Source organism: Ochotona princeps, chromosome 22, assembly GCF_030435755.1.
Source record: "Ochotona princeps isolate mOchPri1 chromosome 22, mOchPri1.hap1, whole genome shotgun sequence".
Taxonomy (NCBI): Eukaryota; Metazoa; Chordata; class Mammalia; order Lagomorpha; family Ochotonidae; genus Ochotona; species Ochotona princeps.
In genome coordinates, this window is record NC_080853.1 from 28,839,998 (window position 1) to 28,857,658 (window position 17,661).

Genomic DNA, 17,661 nt, shown 5'->3' on the forward strand with positions numbered 1-17,661 from the left:
GGTGGTGCAGGAGTACATCGACGCATTCTCAGATTATGCCAACTTCAAGTAACAGGCGACGAGGTCTGGGGTCAGGAGAATTGCCTTTGATATTTTGTAATATTCTGTTTTGTTAATATACCCAAAATTGTGTATATATCTTATAACGGTTTTAGAAATTGGTACATAGGCTTCTATTACCTGTTAGGTGGAGATTTTATATGTAAATGTGTTAGCACTGATAGTCCTTTTTTCCATTGTTTTATTGGGGAATTAAATAGTGTGATGTTTGGATTGATATTGTGAGATCCTCAGCCTGGAAACAGGGCCGGCATGGCCTCTGGTTTATACATCTTCACCTGAAAAAAAAAGAAACAAAATCCATCCTAGGCGGTTCGGCACCAACTAAAAAAAAAGCACAAAGTTTTCAGAGCTCTTGAGGGGAGTGGTTGTCCCAAGCCCCCCAACCTCACCCCGTCCTCCCTGTATTGTAAATACCCCTGCCCGGCCCCCATACCCCCGGACCGCAGCGAGCAGGATGTCCCGGCACCACACTCGGGTTATCAGGTAATAAAGCATTGCCCCTGAGCAAAAAAAGAAAAAAAAGAAATTCCTGGCTCCTTGTTTTGGTCTGGCTCTGTCTTAGAAGATTAATCTCAGGGTTGGTTGGTTTGTTTTTTACCTCTGTCTCACTCTGCAGTTCTCTGTGTAACTCTATTAAATAAGTGTAAAAAAAAAAATTTTTTTTGTTTGATTCGTGGTGCAGACATGGACTCGTAATACCCAGTGATACATTTTGGTATTTATTAATTAAAAATTAAAAAGGCACATTGTATATTCCAGCAGTTCTCTCTGTAAAACAAAACACCTGCACATGTATATAGAAAGTGTTTGAAGCCCATGGGCATGGCAGTGCTGCTAATGGAATACAGAACTACCAACAGCTTCAGTGTCTGTCAATGACTGAGTAAGTTTCAGTGCTGAATAAATTGTGTTCTAGTCATATCACTCAATACCCCATGGGATTAAAAAATCTACGTTTGTTTATAGCAGTGTGGATAACAATCTACTTGGCTATCATAACAAATGTTTGTAGATAGGATGGTTCGTCCAACATAGTTTTATTGCTTATAGTTTTGGAGGTGGAAAAGTCCAAGATCCAAGTTCTAGTTTGGCTTTGGTTGATTCCCTAAAAGGAAGAAAAGAAAATTTTCAAGTTTATATTGTTAGTACATACAAATATGAGTAATTTTCTTTCTTTATTTTTTTTATCAGTTTGTTCTTGGAAATGAAGACAGTTCAATTCTTTCTTTCCAATCTGGATTTCTTTATTATTTTTTGTCTCTCTCCTTTCCCTCCCCCTCTTGGCTCCTTCCATCCCTTCCTTCCTTCCTCGTTTATTTCCTGCCTGCCTTCTTTCTTACTGTACTGGCTATACTGCAGAGCAGTTTAGAACGCAGAGAATGGAAGTGCACATCTTTGAGTTGCTTGTGATCATTAGCTGGTTAGTCTTTTCCCGGTGCAGTGTGATGATTGCTGTGGACTTACTGCACATGCTGTTTCGCACACTGAGAGAGATTCTTTTCCTGGTATGCTGAGAGTTTTTAATATGCATTGGTGTTCTTTGGCAAATACTTTTATACTTCTCTTGATAAGAATTTACAGTTTCTCTTAGATTTAGGCAGGCAACATAGCAATTGGTTTTTAACTATTAAAGGAGCAGTCTCATGCCTGAAATTCTCCTTGGTCGTAAGATATTATCCTTTTGATATAACGTTGACTGCAATTTGTGAGTATTTTATAAATTTTACATCTGCATTTATGAGTGACATTGGTTTATGGTCTTCTTAAGTTTTTGTTCAGTTTGTTTATTGGAGTTGAAGGGATATGCATTTCATTAAATTTGGAAAATTGTCATATTTCTTCAGATGTTTTATCTGACTCATCCTCGTCTGTCCTTCTGGACTCTAATCACATGTGAATGTATTTAGCCTCCTGTTTTAGTCCTGTACATCATTGATGGTTTATATATTTATTTTTGATGCTTGTTTTTCTCATTCCATTTTGAATAGTTTGTATTTGTTGTGGTTTCATGTTTACAGATTATTTTTTTTACTTTGTCTTATTACCTGCTGATCTATTGCAGTTTATTTTTCATTTCTGAAATAGTAGTTTCTGTTTCCAGAAATTTGAAAATGTCTTCCATGGATCCACTTACTAATTTAATATTTTCTCTAGCTTCTTGAATCTATACATATAAGTTGCAAAACTATCTTAGTTTCTTTGTATACTAGTCCTATTAGCTTATTTTTGGACTGTTGTCAGTGGTGTGGTTTTCTCATATTTTCTATATTCCTTTTTTGCATGTGTAGTAACATTTTACTGGATTTCAAACATTGTAAATTTTGGTTTTTTTGGATGCTGTGTGTTTTTGTAGCTTACTGAATATTCTTTAACTTTATTCTATAATGTGACTGACTTATTTAGAATCTATTTTATCCTTTCTGTTTTTATTTTAAGATTTGTTACAGGAGACTAGAGATGCATTTGGCCTTGGGCTAGTTTTGCATTCCTGTTGAGTTTTGCTTTCCTGTTTTGCTTTTGTTGTTTTGTTTTTTAAAAGATTTATTTATTTCTATTGGAAAGGCGGATTTCCAGAGAGAAAGATCTTCCATCTGCTGGTTCACTACTCAAATGACCACAGTGGCCAGAGCTGAGCTGATCCTTTTTCAGGAGCCAGGAGCTTCTTTTGGGTCTCCAATGCGGGTGCAGTGTCCCAAGGCTTTGGGCTGTCCTTGACTGCTTTCCCAGGCCAAAAGCAGGGAGCAGGATGGGAAGTGGAGCAGCCAGGACAGGAGCCAGTGCCCATATGGGATCACGGTGTTTTCAGGGGGAGAATAACTACTTGAGCCAATGAGCCAGCCCCAAGCTTAGCCACTGTGCTGGACCTTTCCTTTTTTCCTTTTAGAGAGTCTTCAGGTGGCAATGAGTAGTGATTGCAGCAGCACTGTCACGCATAGGGTTATGCCATGTCCTTCCTTTCAAGGATTGCTGTCCTGCAGTGCCTGGTGTCGAATTGCTGAGAATTGTTCACACACACACACACACACACACACACTTCTCCCCTCCCCTGTTGGTGTGAGCAAGAAGATAGATTTATTTCTTGTTATACTAGCTTGGTGTAGAAATATTTTGCTTATCTGGAAGTTCACTATATAACTGTAGAAGTCCACAAAAAAAAAATTGGGGATATATGTTTAGGGTAGCCTGCTTTTTAAGGTTGCTAATTCCATTAATAGGGGGCCTTCTCATGATCTGATCAAATGTGTGAAAGGTCACCTAATACCATTTCAATAGCTCAGGGATTACAGTTTTAAAATATGAATTTTGGAGAGTATAAATATAACGTATGTTTCTCTAGTAATTAAAGAACTTTTTTTTACTATTTCATTGAAGGTTATATATTAATTTCAAATTTTGCATTCTTAATTTGTACTTTATGTCTTTAAGCTTTAAAGAATCGTAGCCAAATTTGTGTTTCTTCAGTTTTATATTTAGGTACCTCACATGTAAAATGCAATTAAAAGGAAGTTTATTTTGGCACAGATTTCTTAATACATGTTTTAGGATGATTATATAGACATGGTTTCTTACAAATGGGTGATTGACCATCAGTAAGATCGTGAGTTCCCTGTGCCATTTCAGTCTTTGCTCAGATAGCCCCCTTCAGGGAGATACGCTGTCTATGCTCTTGGAACTGCTCTTGCAGTTCCCCTTGCAGAGTGCTTCAGTCATCACCTTAGTGCTGATCTCAGTAACCAGTTGTTCTGGTGTCCCAACGCTTTAGACCTGCTTAAACATAGATTCATCTGAGTATAGCAGAAGGACCGTGCTATCGTTTATGGAGGTTTAACACTGTAATTTTAAACTTGTTCAGTATTTTGCCAATGTTTATGTGATGTTAAGTATATTTCAAGAATTGTTCTAAAAGCTTGAAATTCATTGGCAGAAAAAAACCAAAGATCTCACGGCTATGAAGCTTACAGTTTACAATGTAGAAACAGAATACAGCAGATATAATATGTAAGGTATCATTTATGCAGTATGTAAGAAGAGCAGGTTGAGGGAATTTGGGAGTATTGGGTAGTGGAGTGCAGTGTGTTCAGGTGTATTTCCAAGCAAACGTCACCAAACAGGAATCTTTGAGCAGATGAGGTAATTTGTCTTTTGAGAAACAGGGAAAGAGCCAGAGAGGAAACAACATGACTGGTGGGCAGGATCAGATGGCTCTGTAGCTTGTCGGTTTTTAGCTAGTCCTCACATGGGACTTCACGGGGTTTTGGTAAGACAGATGTCACTAACTGGCTGCTGCATTAGCAGGGGAGGGTGCAGAGCAAGGCCAACCTAGCAGTAGTAAAGCTCTTTCAGCGAGCTGGTTATCAGATGGTGGAGGCTGCGACCAAGGTCATGAGACGTGGGCCCACTCTGGATATATTGTGAAGGTAGTGGCGCTGGGCCTTTCTAATAGATGGCAGTGAGCATTCTCTAAAAATGTTTTTCTCTGGATAATTAGAAGAATTCTTGAGAGAAATTTTAATTGGTATCGCTTTGAATGCTCCAAGAAAGTGATCTTTTTATTTTAACACGTTTGTGTCACTTTTTAATAAAAATTAATGCCAAAGTGTTTTTGAAGTCAGTTATGTGGCTTCTTGTGAAGAAGAGCTTTTACAGGGTAAGTTTTGGTAGTAAGAAAAGGTGAGGTGTATAGTATGATTCCCCATAAAATGAAATCCACATGTCCACCTTCCTGTGAATATTTTAAAATGCCTAGTACATGAGAAAAATCTTCAGAGTTTACAGTAGCAAATTGGTGTTCTTCAGAATCAAACCTACGAGTTGTAGAAAGGTGAAAAATAAGAATCTTCTTCAGAATCCTGCAGATAGAATTAAACCCAAAACAGAGTAGTTGGGGTGCTGAAAATGCTGGATTCAGTTATAAACTCCGGTTTTGATCATTTGATGTACTGTCTCAGTGTCTCTTACATCTTCAGAGATGTAAGATTATCAGGCTCCTTTTCTAGAAGAAGGAAGCACCACAGATGCCACCGGGACAGCTCAGATGTGCATCTAAGTCTGTACTTGGTTTGTTTAATGTTTGAACTTTATCTGAAAGCTTTTGCTTGCAGTGATCTTCATTTGAAACCAGAATAGGAGAAAATTATTCTCAGAATCCTTTGCAATTTTTCTAAAAATAGAGATGTCAAGAGGTGAAGTGGTGCTGACCCTGGCCCCCTTGTCCTAGTAGACTAAGCTTTCACCTTTGGGGCCAGCATCCCATATAGATACAAGTACAAGTCCTGGCTGCTCCACTTCCCATCCTGTTCTCTGCTTGTGGCCTGGAAAAACAGCAGAGGATGGTCCAGGTGCTAGGACCCCTGCCTGCACCCATGTAAGAGATAGAGAAGAGGCTCCTGGCTCCTGGCTTTGGATTAGTTCAGCTCTGGCCATTGTGACCATTCGAGGGTGAAACAGTGGATGGAAGATCTCTCTGTCTCTTCTCTGTACCCTTGCCTTCCAAATAAAAATTTAAAAATAAATCATTTTAAAGAAGAGGTGAAGATGTTGATTATTGGTCCTCTCATTTTTTCAATGTCTTCCTGCATTTCCAATTTTATGTATGTTGGAAAACTATTATTTGTGATTAACCATTATTTTTGTTTTGGAAAATTTTGAATGTGAGTCTCCCTCCAGGTGCTCCTAGGTTTCCTTTTGCCAGCCTGTCACCAGCCTTCTTCTTAGTGAAGGCTTCAGTTCTGTTGCCATGAGTTCTTAGCAATGCAGTGATTAGCAGAGTAGAAGCAAAAAGAGGGGTGGGAAACTTCGTAAGTCATCACAAGTTCTAGGAATCTGTGTCTACTTGCCTGAAATCTTTAAGAAGATGGCTGTGGAAGAAGAGGAGTTATTTATTATGCTGTTTCCTTACTCAAATTAGTTAGAGTGAGGTAATTATCCTGAATGCTAAAACCTTTATGGTTAGCTGTAGTTCACTATATTGCATTAGAACTTGTAGTTTACAGGTTTTGACACTTACTGTAAATCCTTTTACCATAGGAAAAAAGCAAAAAAGATTGTATAATAGCAAATATCAAATAATATAAAAGCAAAAAAGATGTCCATTTTTAATTGTATCATTGCATCTGGTTATCTCTAGATACACATATTGGGGTGATCTAAGTATTCTATCATGTAAAAGTATCAAATCTGAAGGCATTCTTAGATTCCTTTTATTATTTATCTTTTTAAAGTTTGTATGAAAGGCGGAGTTAAATCGAAAGGAGGAGAGGATAAGGAGGATAAGCTTATCCACACCCTGATGCCTGCAGCTGCTGAGACTGGACCAGGCTGACGCCAGCGGCCTGTAACTGGAGCCTGGTCCCCCATGCTGGCAGCAGGAGCCCACGCACCGTGGCCATCTTTTCATTAGTTTTACAGGACATGAGCAGGGAGCTGGATCAGCAGTGGGGCAGCTGAGTTTTGAATGACAGAATCATATGGGATTCTGCCATTTTAGGTGGCAGCTCAACCCATAGTGTCAATGCCAGCCCTCGATTTTATACACTAAACTGAGAACTATGTTAATCCAAGTTCAATCTTTAATAGTTTCTATGTGGAAGTCTCATTTTAATTTTTTCTTTTTTTACTTGTGTATTATTACACATAATACTATTAATTTCTTTTGAGATTTCTGATTTGAGGAAAAATTAAAAGAATTTTGAACATCTATTTTAAAATCTAGAGTTATGTTTATGTAAGCCTTTTTTCAAGTTTATTTGCAATATTTATTGAATTGTAGAAAATGACATTAAATTTACAAGAATAATTTCTCTGTTAGCTTTTTAGTTGGAGAAGGAGCCTACAGATGGGCAGTAGATCATGGAATACCTTCCTGCCCTCCTAACATCATGACCACAAGTGAGTAAAAACTTTTAAAAAATTAAGCCATGTAAGCATATATACCCAAAAGTGTTGCACTGCTTCTGTCATGACCCTGAAATGAATATATTTAAGGAGAAGAGCGTATATGCTGAGACGTTTATGGCTGAAAGTTATATAGAAAGTTAATTGATTTTAAATCATCATCTAACCCTTTATGTTTCTGCGTTGCTTTTTCATGTTGTTATAGAAATATCCTTTAGGAATAGTTTTTAGGTTACTTAAAATAATAATTACTAATATAGCCACAGTTTTAAAAAGCTATAAAACACTCCAAAGAAAGAGGATAACATAATTAATATTTTAAAAAAGCATAACTTTAATATTAATTTTTATATTTATTTTGCATACAGAGATCTTTCATCCACTAGGCCAGACTGAAGCCATGATTCTGGGACTTAGTCTGGGTTTTCCAGCAGGGATGGCAAAGGCCTACCTGAGCTTTCACCCACTGCCTCCCAGGGCGAGCATTGGCTGGGAGCTGAATCATAAGTGGAGTTTGGACCTTCAGCTTAAGGTGGGATGTGGGCACCTTAAGTGCTTCTCTGAAAGCTCTCCCCGACAGGTTAGCATTTAATAGCAGTTCTTGAGCAGAGGAGGGGCTCTTTAAGCACAAGTACAAGCAGAAGAAAAAGCAAGGCTATGACACATAACAATTAAAACTGGAAAACATTTGTCACAAATAGGACAAAGCGGTGCTTGTGTTTAATCTGGAAAGAAGCTGGCCAAATAAAAACCATACAAATACAATAATAGCCCCATAGAAAAAGAGCCTAATTTTAGGTAGACACCACAGCATACTCAGTAGGGAAATGAAATTCAAGGGAGTATTTGTTAATGTTTCCTTTTGTGAAAGAGTTCAGTAATAATATATTACTTCTGGTAAGTATGCATTGTGAGTACTAATGCAAATCAGCAAAGATTTTGGAGGACAGCTAAGGATCAAAAGCCTGAAACCTGTTCTGCCTCGGATGTTGAAGACATAGACTAAGAATTACATAAAAGGGTGCTTGGTGAGAATTATTATGGACATGTAGTTTATGGAAAAGTCTTTTGCTCAATAAAAATGAATGCAACTAAACAAATTGTCATTTATTCTTGCACTGAAGTGTAATGAAGTAACCAGAAATTGTTGTGAGGACTCACGTTTGATAGTCAATCTAGTGGATTTGATAAGACATGAAGAATGAAATTGTCAATATGAATACAGTTCTGTTTTTAAGATGTAATCATGGCTAAATATTTCTATAAATCTCCAAAACATCTGCTTTTATTTTTTAACTTTGTTGTCATCAAAATGATCTGTGAGTAAAATTTAAATAACCAAATGGAACATGAGGAACATTAGCTCTAAGAAAACCAACTTGTATTAAAAGGATATGATTATATTTTCAGTAAGTATGTAATAAGGCTCAGCTCTTAATAATATTATGATTGACCCTTGAACAGGAGGAGTTTCAACTGTGAGGGTCCTGTAACTGAAATGTCTTCTATGTGGAGATTGTGTCCATTTGAAAGCTGTTGGATGAATTCCATTAACCTAGAAACATTTAAAAACTTAAGAAAGGTAGTACCTTATGAGTACATCAGATGTTTATAGATAATAGTTATTTCATCTGCTACAATAAAATGTACACAGATCTACTGAGCTAAAATTTCTCAAAACTTACACAAACATACAGTGCCTTTTGTAGTGGAGAAAAATGTAAACAAAATTAAAGATGCAGTGTTCAATCAGAACCACCTCAAATTATGATTTGTACTGTGTTCCCCTGTGCCTGTGTCATCTTCCATAGCTGCGGAAGGAAGCTTCACATTAGATGCAAATTTGGACTGTAATAAGGATCTTGATCTCTCACTGCCTGTGTTTGAAGGCTTATTTGTGTCTTCGCAAGAAATATTCATGCAGCTGAAATCTGTAACATAGGGAAGCTAGAAGACAGAGAATTGTGTGTGTGACATTAAAGCAGGAGTAGGCATGTTCTCAACGCTCCTAGTTCCCACTTGGGTCCTGTTCCACCGTCTTTCTTTCTAGTGAAAGTTACTTTGGAATTTTAGTGCCAGTCAAACAAAAACAGTATGTATATTATGCCCATCTCCTTCCCCTTCCCCCCTTGGAGATGTGCCACTTGACACCTTGCAGTCTGGAGATTTCCTGGGTATGCGTAGGTGTCAGTCTGGGATGTCACCTTACTTGGTCTTTGGATCTGCTTTGCTTACCCACTACTGGGTTCTCTTGTTCCTGCGTCTCTGTTTTTTCTTTCTTGGTTTATTCCTTACTGGGTGCATATGAAACTGGAAATAATTTTCTCTTAGGTTTTTGAGGAAATTGTTTACTTGTCGTCTGGTTTCCAGACTTGCTATTATGCCAGACTCTCAGTTCTTGGGCTAAATGTTGTGTGTTTTCCCTTTGGAAGGAAGTTTTTAATTCTCATGTTTTAGATATTCACAGTGAAGCACACTGAAAAAATTTTTTTCTTTCTTTATGCTGGGTATTCATTTTGTACTTTCACTTTGGAAATTCATGTGCTTTAATTTTGGGGGGAATTAAACAAATTCTTAGGAATAATGTCTTCCTCATGTTCTGGTCCCCTGTATTTTTCTGAAATTTTTTTGTCCTACTTTTCAAAATTTCTTCAGTTTTATTTCCCATAGTTTCTAGCTCTGCTGACTTTATAGCTTTAGTTTTCCTATTTTTAGTATCTTGAGCTGTATCTAATACTTTGATAAAGAATGTTGTATTATTTTGAAGATTTATCTTTCTTGAGATAGCACGGTATGCAGTTCGGTCTTATTTTCTGCTTTTGCTTCCTCTTTGGATGATTTGTATGTTTTCTGACTTTTCAAACCTGTAGGAAAAATTTTCCAGTCCTGCTCTATTCATATTGACCGTAAGGTTGGTTGAGTGAGCAGGTGTTTGTGTTGGGGGCTCTTGGTGTTGTTCCAGCAGATAAATACCTCTCTCTATGTTTCCTCTGAGAGAAATCTCTCAGGATTAGAGAGGGGAGGGGGCCGGGGGCTGCTCTCCCCATTTCCAGACTTGGGTATAAACTTCTGTTTTTAGTGCAGCAGTTGCTACCTGCGTGACACCAGCGCTGTCTGATTTCCTCTGATTGGGAGCCCATCTGGTTCAATGTCTCTGAAGACTAAACCTCATATTTTGCATAAGCATCAGAGGTGGATTTGGGCATCCAGATATTCCTGCTTGATACTTTGTGCCAGTTCTGCTGTTTTTAATCCAAACTGGGATTTCAGAGATAGCAAATGCCTTCTATTCTGGACTCTTGTGATGTTTTTTGGTAGAAGTGCCTGTCTTCCTGACATTGGGGTTCTGCTCTCTTTCTCAAGTGATTATCATTTCCTAAAATTATGTCAATATTACCGTTACTATCATCATCATTATTGTCACCTCTACTTTGCGTTGTTTGCCTAATGAAACTTTCTTGCTCCTGAATTTCTTTTTGGTTTTAGTAGGATATGGAAATAAATTCATGTTTAGTATGCCAATTTTACTTTGCAACATTTATATAAAATGGTTTTACAAAGTGGTTAGCACTAGATTTTGCAAGATGCCAAGATCTTTGACTGCATGATAATATTCTGTTTGTAGCAGGAAAAATATAATATACCATAGATTCCTTAAGATTTATATACTAAGTAGTAATATGTGTTTTTTGAATAAATAAACACATTTTAAGTTTATTTATTTGTATTTATTTGAAAGAATGATAGAGGGAAACAGGAAAGAAGGAGAAGGCAGCTGTCGGCTTTTTAAAAATTTGTGTTTTGTTTTTTTATTTGAGAGGGAGAGGGTAGGATGGGAGGGAGACACATCCCATCTGCTGAGGCGAAGGTGGGAACATGAGCTAGGTTCCCTGTGAGGGTAGCAGCATCCCAGTTACTCGAATCAGCATCCTTGTGTCCCAGGGTCTGTGTTGGTGGAAGCTGGAGTCAGGAACTGGAGCCAGGAACCCAACCCAGGTATTGAGATGTGGCAGGAGCATTGTAGCTGCTGGATGAAGCACGAGCTCCCAAGACCAGCCCCTTAGCTTTGCAGCAGCTCAAAGCAATGTGCTTCCGTGTGGTTTTCTTTCTGTGTAGTCAGTGCATTGAATTAATCAACAAATGTCTCTGGCCTCCAAAGTTTCTGATGAGAAATGTGCTTCTGATATTATGGAGGATCCCTACTGTGTACTGATCTGCTCCAAGACCCTCTCTGGCTTTAGTTTTTGTCAACTTGATCATAGTCTGTGCCTGAGTTTTTCTTCTCTCAGTTTACTGTGCTCTTGGATATTGGTATTCATGTTTTTCATTAAGTTAAATAAGTTTTCATCCTAAAGTGTTTTAGAGCTTTTAAGCTGGTATTGTGCAAATTTCATACATTTAATTTTATTTTAGTAATTGGAATGACTTAGTATTTTATAAATAGAAGGCTTCAGTAATTTCTAGTTTTGTTGCACTTTGTAATTCTTTATCAGATTTGATAAGCTATCTCTACTTGACTTAAAATCTGTATATCATGTTTGACAATTTTTATTATTTGTTATATACATATATAATATACACACGTGTGTTATATAATACACACACATATATATTTCTGCTTTGGAAGAAGCTCTGTTTCTTCTTCAAGTTTATGGTACTTATTTTGCCACTTTTTTGTCTTGAATCATATTTTTGGCATCTTCCTTTCATTTTTTAAGAACATAAGCAAATGCTATATTCTACATCTGATTAGTTTCATATCTGAAATTTTGAAAATCAGATTCAACTTCTGATAGTAGGCTGACTTTTGCAATTTTTTTGGGTCATTTATCTCGCTTGTGTCTGAGTTTTTCTGTACCAACTAAGGTCATGTGCTGATTGAATCATTGGGATCCTTTGAGGTCTGAGGAGTCAGGACATAACGTGCTTCTGCAGGGTGTGCATGTGCCTTTGGAGGGCTCTGAAGCATTTTTACAGAAAGAGTGTGCTTGGTTTTCCCCAGGCCACACAGGTAATGTGAATTCCTTTCTAAGCTCATCCAAATGTTCTTTTTTTTTTTTTTTTAAGATTTATTCAGTTTATTACAAAGTCAGATATACAGAGAGTAGGAGAAACAGAGAGGAAGATCTTCCGTCCGATGATTCACTCCCGAAGTGAGCCGGAACGGCCGGTGCTGCGCCAATCCGAAGCCGGGAACCAGGAACCTCTTCCAGGTCTCCCATGTGGGTGCAGGGTCCCAAAGCTTTGGGCTGTCCTGGACTGCTTTCCCAGGTCACAAGCAGGGAGCTGGATGGGAAGTGGAGCTGCTGGGATTAGACCCAGCACCCATATGGGATCCTGGGGCTTTCAAGGCGAGGACTTTAGCCACTAGGCCACGCTGCCGGGCCAAATGTTCTTTAGTCATGGATTTACTGGCAGCACTTTCAGATGCAAAGTTGAGAGTTGACGGTTTTCTGTTTGTTTGTGCCTGGTGACTTTCTTGTCCTCCCTTTCAATGGGAGATATCAACCTTTGGGTTTCCCATATTGATCTGATTGGTTGGCAGAAAAACTCCAATGTATTTTTTCAAGGTACATTCTCCCCAACTCTTTTGTCCTTTATGTACAGAGGTATTTTTAAAAACTCACAGTTGGTGGTAGCACACACATTAGACGGGTAATGACTGCTTCACTGCTTGCTTATATTGCGATTCGAAAGTTTTCTTATTGTTTTTAAAGTAACAACCATTTTATATTTTTATGTCAGGTGAGTGAGTTTCGTATATTCCACAATACAGATTTATTCTATCTCAGTGTTGAAAAGAACTCTTTACAAATAAAATTTAGTTACGTGAAAAGAAGTGTGGTGTGTATGTGAGAGTGAGTGTTTGTGTGTGTGTACATAGAGAGAAAGAACAAGTTGTCTTCCATTGGTTCATTCCTCAGATGTTCCCAGTTGTTGAGTCTGGGCTGTAACCAAAGTTGGGAGCCGCAAACTCAAGCCAGTTCTCCCATGTTGGTGGCAGGAGCCCAGTTCTGTGAGCTGTAGTTGCTGTCTCCCAGGGTGTGTGTTTATAGGAACCTGGGCTTAGTTGCCAAAGCTGAAGGTAGAACCCAGGTGTTTGGATGTGGGTTATGTCCTCTTAACCACTAAGCCCAGTGCCCACCTTGAAAACCTCTTAAATCCTTAATTCAGTACCCTTAAAGATTTTGTTTTGGGAAGGCTCTTTAGAATATCTCATTAGCCCTCTTGCCCTAATATTTCTCAAATGTTATTTTTAATGTTTCTTTTATAGGATTCAGTTTAGCTGCATTTAAAAGAAACAAGAGGAAACTAGAGCTGGCAGAAAGGGTGGAAACAGATTTCATTCAGCTAAAGAAAAGAAGACAATCAAGTGAAAAGGTCAGGAGGTATTTCAAATATTAATAATTAATGTATAGTAATGACATCTCTAAGCTGCATTTAGATATATAAGCATTAGACTATCACTATCAAGTAGATATATGTGCTACCTAGTACTTTTAAATATTTGTTTATTTAAAAGGCAGAGTTTCAGAGAGAGGAGAAACACAGAGCTTGATCATCCATCTGCTGCTTCACTTTTTGGATGGCCTCAATGGCTGGGGCTCAGCCAGGCCAGAGCCAGGAGCATCATCTGGGTCTCCCCTGTGGGTGCAGGGGCCCAAGTTTGTGCACAGTTGTCCATTATTTTCCCAGGCACATTGGCAGGGAGCTAAATGGGAAGTAGAATAGCTGAGACATGAACTGGCTGCCATATGGGAGGCCAGTGTTGAAGGTGGTATTCTTTCATGGTTTTATATGGTTCAATCTATATAAATATATAATAAATCATCTTTCGAAGTGATAGGTATTTTATTGATATACTTCCATGCGGGCAACTAATCACTGCAGTCCAAACTTTTTCATTCTTCTGCTGTCGAAGAAGAGGTGTTGAGGAAGCTGCAGCACAGGAAGTAAAATGGAGAGTACTGTAGTTTTTGTGTTTTGGATCTTAACATGCTGTGCAATGCCTGTATGGTCTTGTCCCCTTAATAAATTCTGAGGAAATTTGTGTATGGTGAAGTTTGGTCAATATTTTGAAGTATCCATACATCCCTGTGTAACTTGGTGTAGAACATTTTCAGTTCTTTTGTGGTTGATTTCCATGCCTGCCATAAAACATAGTACCTGATGTCAACAGCGCCGTAAGTGCCTGAAGCTAATGGAGCGCATTTCAGTGTGATGTGCTGCTTTGTTCTTGCTGTTCTACTTTTGTGCCACCCAAGTCCTCATCAGCACTGTTGGGGTTTTTGGTAGTTACGTAATTCATCAAGCCTCATGTAAGTTGATGAATATTGCATTTCAGAAAAGAATTGTATGTTTCACAACTTAGAATTAAGTGAAAACCAAAAGGAGGGAGAGAGTTTAGCTCGAAAACTAAGTTGAAAAAGCAGAGTTGGCTTATAAAGAAAAATCACTGTAGAATGAAGTATGGGTGAGCTAACTTCAGAGCATTCAGAAATAAAAAGTCTGAAAACACTCTGTGTTCAGGGTAATTGTTAGTGTTTTTATCTTCTAGTTTTATTTTATTATTTTTTAAAAGATTTATTTTTATTGGAAAGTCAGATATACAGTGAGGAATGGAGACAGAGAGGAAGATATTCCATCCGCTGATTCACTCCCCAAGTGGCTGCAGTGGCTGGAACTGAGCAGATCCGAAGTCAGGAGCCAGGAGCCTCTTCCGGGTCTCCCCTGTGAGTGCAGGGTCCCACGATTTTGGGCCTTCCTCTGCTGCTTTCCCAGGCCATAAGCAGGGAGCTGGATGGGAAAGTGGAGCCACCAGTATTAGAACCAGTGCCCAAATGGGATTCTTGCATGTGCAAAGTGAGGACTTTAGCTGCTAGGTTACCATGCACCAGGCCTGTAGTTTTTATTTTTCAGTGTGGAATATCATATGATTTTCTTTTTGTAGACAAATCTGTGTTACAAGTTTTTGGGAAAAAGATGAAATAGAACATTTCTGTGTAGGTTCATATTCACAGAAAATATTTTGGTCCTGCATGAAAACACTTGCTAATGAATGAACTGTTTCATAGAAAAAGAGAATGTGTAAGTTTTTTTTTAATTGAAAAAAATGCTTCTCTGCTTGTTCCAGAATATTTTTAGGTTTTAACTATTATAAACATTTTAGCAGTTTTTTTGGTCTTGAGTAGTAAGATTTCTGATACAAAATTTACAATGGGAATAGAAATATTAATTGTGGGGTTGGTTATAGTGAGTGACTCCACGTCTATGGGCTGGAGCTCCAACATATGGGCAGACTGGGAGAGAGGCGACAATTTGGAAATTGTTGACATCAAAAGGAATGTAAATCTGTGTAACTGGATGAGCTGATTATGAAGTGAGTATAGATACATATCCTGTAAATGAAGCCGGGTAATTGTAGAGTTGTAGAATTTGGGAGGAAGAGGAAGCAACCGAGGGGAAAGAGAGAGCAGTCAGTGAGCGAGAGGAAGAGCCAGGACTGTTCCTTAAGAAGGCAACAGAAGAACATTTCATAGTCACCACCTGAGCCAAGTGATGCTGAGACCTCATTGACAAAGCCAGAAGATAAAATAAAAATGTCTGTGGCATATTAGGTTCAGATGTTCTCTTGATGCCAGCATCCCATTTAAACTTCCATTCATGTCCCAGCTGCTCCACTTCTGATCTAGTTCTCTACAAAGGTACCTGGGAGAGCAATGAAAGATGGCCTAAGTACTTTGATCTCTGTCATTCGTGTGAAATAGAAGTAAAAATAGTTAACCCATGCAATGCTTTTGGCCACAAAACAATAGAAAGCCTGACTGTGGTTTGTGAAACAAGCATTTGTCCGTCTGCTCTTTTGCTCTTCCCCACATAAATCTGAAGATGGCTGGATGGTGGCAGTTTCAGCTTTCCAGTGAAGCTAGAGCCATCCTGTGTCTTCCATGCCTTCTACTCATGGATGAGATATTCATGGAGGATGGGATGAAACTAAAGCCAAATGTGTTTGTACTTTTTTGGTCTAGAATGTATTTTTTTCCCTGAAATTTCCCTTTCTAAGCTTTTTAAAAACAGTTTATAGAGGGTAGTAAAGAATGGGCCAGTTTTGTCGCCTGGCTATTCTCAGACTGAGTTGATTGTCATACTATCCCATAGCTCATGAATTGAGGATGGATGCATTTTCTTCCCAAATAAAATGCTGGTTTTTATTTTTAATTAAAGGGTTTGGGAAGAATAGTGGTTATTACATAGGAAATTTAAAATGTAAAACATTAAAGGAATGCTTTTTTTAAAAAAAGATTTATTTATTTTTATTGGAAAGGCAAATCAGATTTATGGAGAGGAGAGAGAGCCCTTACATTTTTCTGGTTCACTCCCAAGTCTCTGCAATGGTTGGAGCTGAGCTAGTCTGAATCCAGGAGCCAGGGGCTTCCTCTGTCCTGCATGCAGGTACAGGGTCCCAAGGCTTTGGCCCGTGCTTGACTGCTGTCCCAGTCCACAAGCATGGAGTTGGATGGTAAGAGGAGCTGCTGGTACATGAACTGGTGCCCATATGGGATCCCAGCACTTGCAAGGTGAGGATTGAGCCATTTAGCTGTTGCACTAGCCCGTGTTTTTTTCTTTTGTTTTTAAATTATGATCTCTCTCTTCACTGTGATAATATGCAGGGTGTACATTAGGAGGAACCTAGATGGGAAGTGGAGGCAGGACTTGAAATCACACATTCCAAAATGAGACATGGACATCCTGAGTTGCAGCTTAACCCACTGCACCAGTGCCTGCCCCTAGTGGTCTGAATGGCAAAGAAATTATATTTGATCCATGACCTTTAAATATTTTGGTCAAAATTCAAAAAGAAATTCTGTAGGTTACAAATGTTTCAGGAAGTAGAAAAAAACCAAGTGAAAGTAGTGTTTTTTTTTTTTTTAATTAAAGCAAAAAAGCATTAAGAAACCTTTATTTTTTGTAAAACAAAAAATTTGCCAAGAATAGTTTGAACTGCTTTCTGCTTTCTTGGCATAGGTTATGTTAGACAGTGAGCATATTTTTGATATTGTGCTGAATTTTCGGGCCCATTTGATATTTTGGATTAGCTCTCAGCATTTTATGCTGTATACTTCTGATACAAAATAAGTTCCCGTAGTAATGTTAGTTGAAATTTTTTGCCAGCATTACTTCCTGTAGGATATATTTATCCTCTTTTCTCTGTTTGTTTTATTTAGTTTTGTTTGGTCACAGCTACATTCTTGGCATGCTTATTCTTACAGTGTTCTTTCGACTTGAATGTTGATGGTGTACAACATTCCCCCTGCCACCTATTTCTTGTATAGCTCTTGTGTCTTTCATTTGAGTTTCTCTTCTGGTGTTAGGATTTTGTTGTTGTTCGTTTTACTCTTACCCTTGAGATCATTTCCCTCTTTTGATGATCCACTTTTATAAAATATCATGGAGATGCATCACTGAGAGCCAAGAGGCCCCATGGCTGTGTGCTTTACTGTCTGCACAGTGGTACCTCATTGACAGACTTTGAAAGAACCTGTGATCGGTCACGTATCCTGAAGTGTGGCTGATGTTTGTGAACTCAGGACTGGTAGTAGAGGTTGTACTTCATGGGATTACTCACCGTGACTGTATCATGCACCTGGAGTTTGAAAATTCGAACTGTGTTATTGGGGAGCCGGTGTGTATGTGTGTGTATAA

General features: G+C 38.4%; 1 protein-coding gene across 6 annotated transcripts in view; it reads left to right on the plus strand.

Moving 5' to 3' along the window:
* Positions 1–17,661, plus strand: part of TASP1 (taspase 1) — a 185,411-nt gene that overhangs the window by 56,642 nt on the left and 111,108 nt on the right. For all 6 annotated transcript variants that reach the window (XR_009247487.1, XM_058679934.1, XM_058679932.1 and 3 more), the window contains 2 exons: positions 6,872–6,951; positions 13,232–13,338. Coding sequence is in view for 5 of the 6 variants with exons in the window: in XM_058679934.1 (XP_058535917.1) it covers positions 6,872–6,951; positions 13,232–13,338 (187 nt within the window). In the remaining variant the exon portion in view is untranslated. The remainder of the gene's footprint in view (positions 1–6,871; positions 6,952–13,231; positions 13,339–17,661) is intronic.